The 6,000-nt window shown below is 35.6% G+C and overlaps 1 protein-coding gene across 1 annotated transcript; it reads right to left on the minus strand.

Annotated features, from left to right (window-relative positions):
• Positions 1 to 293: 293 nt before the first annotated feature.
• On the minus strand, positions 294 to 6,000 carry LOC136265119 (peptidase inhibitor 16-like). The gene is made up of 6 exons (XM_066059913.1): positions 5,828 to 6,000; positions 2,312 to 2,557; positions 1,801 to 1,913; positions 1,652 to 1,752; positions 729 to 854; positions 294 to 609 (listed from the first exon to the last, which is right to left on the minus strand). Exons 1-6 carry the CDS (start codon positions 5,990 to 5,992, stop codon positions 467 to 469), a joined length of 894 nt encoding a protein of 297 aa, XP_065915985.1. The 5' UTR covers positions 5,993 to 6,000; the 3' UTR covers positions 294 to 466.

Below are 6,000 nucleotides of genomic sequence, written 5' to 3' on the forward strand. Positions count from 1 at the left end.
TTGCAACTACTATAATAGGTAATCACACCTACGTATCTCTTCTCATCATACCAGTGCTATTCATTAATTAAAACTCTAGCTGGAACTACAACCTTGTATTCCAAAAGTCTGGTCATGCACCTAACCTTAGCCACTTATTGTTTCTCAAAGAAACATCGTGCGCGTGTGTGTGTGTGTGTGTAGTGTGTGTGTGTGTGTGTGTGTGTGTGTGTGTGAGAGTGTGTGTGTGTGTGTGCGTGTGCGTGTGCGTGTGTGAATATTTCATTGAGTAAAAGGCCTCGAGCCTATGTCCTTGATTAATCTGAATTATTTAACAATCTAATAATGTTGTAAGAGCTCTACTGTTCTGAGCCCACAGAAGCAATAAGCTACAACATGTGTCTGTATCTATCAATGAATTCTAATAAAATAATGTCAATAATGGCCTAGCTAAAGGTGTTCTAATGCAAATGTTCAATCCACCATTTTAATTTGGCTTCACTAGGGTAGCTACTCCAAAGCGTGCCATTTTCCTTGCCCCATCTCGGAAGCTTTGACCAGGACAAGCAGCTTGTATAGTAACACGATACCTTCCTCTACTCAATCCAGTATATGTCACAGGACTGGTACCTGTAATGAGAACATGTTATGTGGTGTGAGGTAAAACATTATTTGTGTACATGATCAGCTTTGACACATCCAGCCTGTAGCCAGTTTTATACACTAATATTACAAGTACATGCACTCACATTGCATAGACTTTTGATTGTTCAGCCTGCATCTAAACCTGGCATTTGGGTCAGATGAAAATTCAACAGATACAGTTCTCCCAGCTACACTAATACCATCTATTGTAACTTCATCAGCACTGCAATCTACAGAAATTATATGTACAGCATATTATATTAACACAAGGTAGCTATAGCTGTCAGACATGAGAATAAGTGTGGTCTAATTTTTGTGAAGAACAAGGTATCACATGACATCAAGAATTTCTGTTGGTACATACAAAGCCTTTTAGTTTGCCTCACATGATACAAGTGTGTTAGATACTTTCCTAGTAAATTCCAGGTATGTATATTTGCATGATCTTCAGCTAAAAGACCCCAACTGTGCTCACCATCATAGCCACTAATCCCCACAATTTAAGACTGTTGTATACTGCATATAAGATTGCATAAGCTAATAAGCTTTTACTGAAATATGTAATTTTGTATGTTGTGTGAGTCAAGTCAACTTCAGAGATTTAAACATGTTGCTTAAACTGTGTGCTGTCGGGTAAGAGTCTTGACCACAGTTACAATTGAAGGGGTCAGTGGAAAAAGGGGACATGTGCCATTTTAGATTTTCCATTTTCTAAAAATTTGAATGGCTTGTTTTAACCATGTGAATAATATTGTCATTAAGTAAACAACAGAGTTTAAAAGTTCATGGCAGTCTCAAATTGATTTTTAGCAAATATTACAATAATTCAATTATATACCAAAATTCTGTTTAATGCCCACTATGTGGTCACCTAAATTTTCAAATGGCACTTGTCCCCTTTTGCCGCTGACCCCTTCAATTGTCCCCAATTGTTCCATGGAATTATAATGGTAAGATGACTTAATACATGATATTTTTACCAGAATCAACTCTTTAACATGCAATGATATACGTGCGTTTAACTCACCATTACTACAAAGATTATTCACACAGGATTTCTTGTCATCAGGACAATTTGAACATGATAAATCTCCAGTCATGTAAGGAGATTTTCCTTCCAAATTTCCACTATCAAATAAACACAGTGACAAGAGTCATTGCAAACATGTCACTCACGATGGTCCATAGTTACACACAACAACAATGGAGCTACCAGTGATAGAGGACCCTTCTACAGAACTACATTGAGTTGCTCCACAACCAAGTTGATTAGATGTTGCCCACACCAGCTATCATGAAGAACATGCTACATAAGTCAGCATAATTTATATACTTTAAGTATATTTTATACATGTAGTACAATGAGATGACATGATGTGGCAATGATACATACATTGTACTATAGCTACATGTTGCCTAGTAGGATAACATTTATGATGATAACAGATTGCTCAATAACTTCAACCCTTGATTCAGTTAGAAGTTTACTATCAATCACTAATGATGGTGATAAATTATTACAAATAAAGTTAACAAAGAATGTTAGGATAATTAGGACTTAATTTTACAAGTTAATAGGGGTTATGTCTGTGATAATGTGGACCTAATGAATATTATCCATTTTGGGTACAGGTAATGGACTACACCAAATATACACTCTACTCTGTTAACAAATTATACAACTTACTTGTTTATATGAGTCACATATTCCATCTATAATACATTTTCCAGTAGTGTAGTTGTATAGCAGATTCACTTTAAACCATGTTTCAAACATTGCATCGTAGCTGGCAGAAGATGGGGGTGAAATTGTTCCCAAGTTTTCACCAACAGTACTAAATGATGTGGCTTGGCTGGCTCTGTCATAGTTTGGCTGAGTACTACATTTTGTCGAGTAAGCTTGAGCAACTCCAGCAAGTTCATCATTCCATTCCTGTAAGTTGGAGAACACATGTTATTAATCATCAAACACATCACATTATGGTATACCCACAACTGTTTGCTGGTTGTCCACTCTACGGCATATTGTTACTTAGTTAGTATCACAAATATCATTGAAGTATACAGCAATGACCAGAAACAAGTATCATCACATTCTACTGTCAGGAAGTCACACATGTGATGGACTTTTAGCCAGTTTACTAACAGTGATTACATCACATCACACCTATGATGTCATTACTTTTATATTGAGTGATTGTGGTGAAATTAAGGGAAGCGGGTTAAAAAAAAACAATGACATCATTTAATGAGCATGATAAAACAAGCTCGTATATACCCTTGTATCAAAACAACGACCAAAAAAATACAACACTGTTGTTTGTCTAGCAGCTGTTTCTTGTCTGTTGCTTTTATTCCTCTCTCTTGGCCATGCATGGTGGTACTTACAGAAATACACACTGCACTGATTTATATATCTCGTGTAAGCATGTATGTAAAAATGGCAGCACCAGCTTGTGCAGTAGACCAATTACACAAGTCAAATTACAAATACAAGGGTAGCCAGAAAACCACATAAATTCTAAAGAACAAGACAGATACAGTAATTATATTATATACACTACAGTGAAAGAGGGAAGTATCCTAATCAGTTTATTAAACAAAGAATAGCTTTGCTACAGGTATTAGTTGCCTATAATACATTGAATATGAGTTGGAAGCTACATATATAAATGTAGCAATTTTTTTGCATTCCTTGTTGTAATTTCTTACCAGTGTATTCCATTAACCACACTTTGTTGTTTATGAAAAATTATATTTCCACCTGTTATCTTTGGTTACTACGCATTTGAGAAATTGGAACTATGGTGGTTGCAACAGACCTTTAGGCTGATCGTTGCGGATACAGTTTGTGGCTTCTTAAACCATCACCTCCAACTGTGTAGGTTTTACAGAAGCTTTTACAAGTCAGCATACTTCACATAACAATTCTCACATCACAGAAATTAAATTTTTAAAATTCTGTTTAGATTCCTAAACTTGCAAGCTTCACCTTACTATAGTACAGTTTCAGAGCAAAAGCTAATATTGTTGATTACAAAGTGTAACTGTGATATGATAACTTGTGTACAACAATCACTATGTAACTAACTAGCTATGCAAGTGTTCAGGATGAACACTACAGATACTATTAATTGTCTACATGTATATCATTGCAGTGTTGTTAAATTTAAATTAGCAAGTCTAAAGAAATAAGTGCATGCATATATTTATTACACATGGTCAAATCTAGGTATAATTTTCTATACAATTAATTTACAACACAGCTTTAACATGATAAGTGAAAGCATACATTCCTATAAACCACTTCTGGTTCTACCACAGCTAAAGCACAATACACTTTAGACTTGAGTTGTCATTCTTATAATTACTGTAACCGAAACTGTCATTTATTTTCCTTGTGATCTGTACTAAGATGAATGATATTAATCTGGCGGCCATGAACTACTGTTGACTGGTCTCCTTTAACAAATTTTTTCCTATTGGTCCAGTCCCCATTCAGTTGCAGCTGAACACAGCTTTTGACTAAAACTGCCTTTTCTGATTGAATGTTGAGGCAAAACTACTTTTATAGTAGTAGGACCAGGATAATGTCAGCACAATGTGGGTGTAAACTTGAATATTTTCATATCATACAATGTGGATATATATATATATATAATACCACACATGTACATGAATGCAGCTAAACCATCAAATCTTTGTGTGTAACTAATCACTGGACTGGACTACTGGACTGGAACACTGGACTGGACTACTGGACTGACATATTTTTGGTTTTTACACATCCTGAGGTTGGTTTTATTGAGTATTGCTAGCTAAGGACCTTCAGAAAACTTGCAGTCTGCTACTAAAATGATCAGTGTGAGGAGTGGAGTAAGCTAAAACTGACTTCTCACTACTTGTTATGCTTTACAACATTTATACACTTCGTTTTGGAGATATAGCAATAGCTACCAAAAATCATTTTACTATATTTGTGCTACCTATGAACCCTTGAACTAAATAGCTCAGACCCCTGGACACAACCTATCCTTTCTAGATAATCTATTGTAGTTAAATTCATTCCTACATGCAATATACAAACTCATTGCACAACTGTAGGGTTTTTCTGCTATCATGATTAGTTCTTACATGTGCTGGTTGGTGTACTATAATATATAACCAAATTTATTAGCATTGTACAAGCTTGTTACTACCTCCAAGACTTTATTGTTGATTAACCATAACTAGCACATTCCATGTAGTATACTGATAAGGAGTATAGTATGTGTACTGTAGAAGAACATAATAGAAGTAGAAGTAAATTTTTGCTTATTCCACTCCTCACACTGATCATTTTAGTAGCAGACTTCAAGTTTTCTGAAGGCCCTTGGCTAGCAAGACTCAATAAAACCAACCTCAGAATGTGTAAAAACCAAAAATATGTCAGCCCAGTAGTCCAGTCCAGTGTTCCAGTCCAGTAGTCCAGTCCAGTGATTAGTTACACCCCAAATCTTTGATGGAATGATACATCATTTGACCTGAAACCTAGCTGTTAAGCTAGTTTACAAATCAAATAATGCTTGATAACCAATGTAGCATCACTGTGCAGCTGCTTAACTCACAATAACTGTTTGTAGGTTCATATCCTACACCCACAGTAAGCATGTTAACTTCAATTCAGTTTATTGTGATGCAAGAAATTACATGAAATCACACATGTTACAGTCTGACTGACATGTGTACAAGAACACTAGCTCAATCACATTTAGTTAGCTCTTATCAGTGCTCTCAGTCAACACCTAAACTAAGATAGCTATTAACATGCATATTATGATGGTCATGCACGTTAATAGCTTGTACCCATGTAGACATGCATGCTGACTGCTGCACACTGACAGTTTGCAAAATAGTATGGAAATTTCGTAGCTGTTACAATATACAACATGCACTTCTTAAACTTCTGACCATTTCTGACACTGCCAACCAAATATTCATCAATCCACTCACTCGACAGCATTAATTTTAATCATCGTCTATACTCCAATTAATTTCCTCATTTTTTTCATTTTTTATGACCTATATTTCTCCTTTCTTCTGATACTGTATGTAGATCTGAGAGCATAATATTATTGTAACATCACAAAGTTAAATTATATTAGTAGCCACAAGATAGAGCTATGCACTTCAGTCATTAGGTATATGTCAACTAGCAACTTACCATTTCCTCCATGTTAGTAGCAATAGGATCCACCATACTCCTAGCCCTGTTGTGAAGATCTAACAAGAGTTGTTTATCTTCATCAGTCAACTGAGACACACTCAGGTGTGCTACAGTTAACACTAGCAGACACAGCACTGGAAAAGTGAACACACTAGATAACATTGTTCCCA

Source organism: Dysidea avara, chromosome 8 (genome assembly GCF_963678975.1).
Source record: "Dysidea avara chromosome 8, odDysAvar1.4, whole genome shotgun sequence".
Classification (NCBI taxonomy): Eukaryota; Metazoa; Porifera; class Demospongiae; order Dictyoceratida; family Dysideidae; genus Dysidea; species Dysidea avara.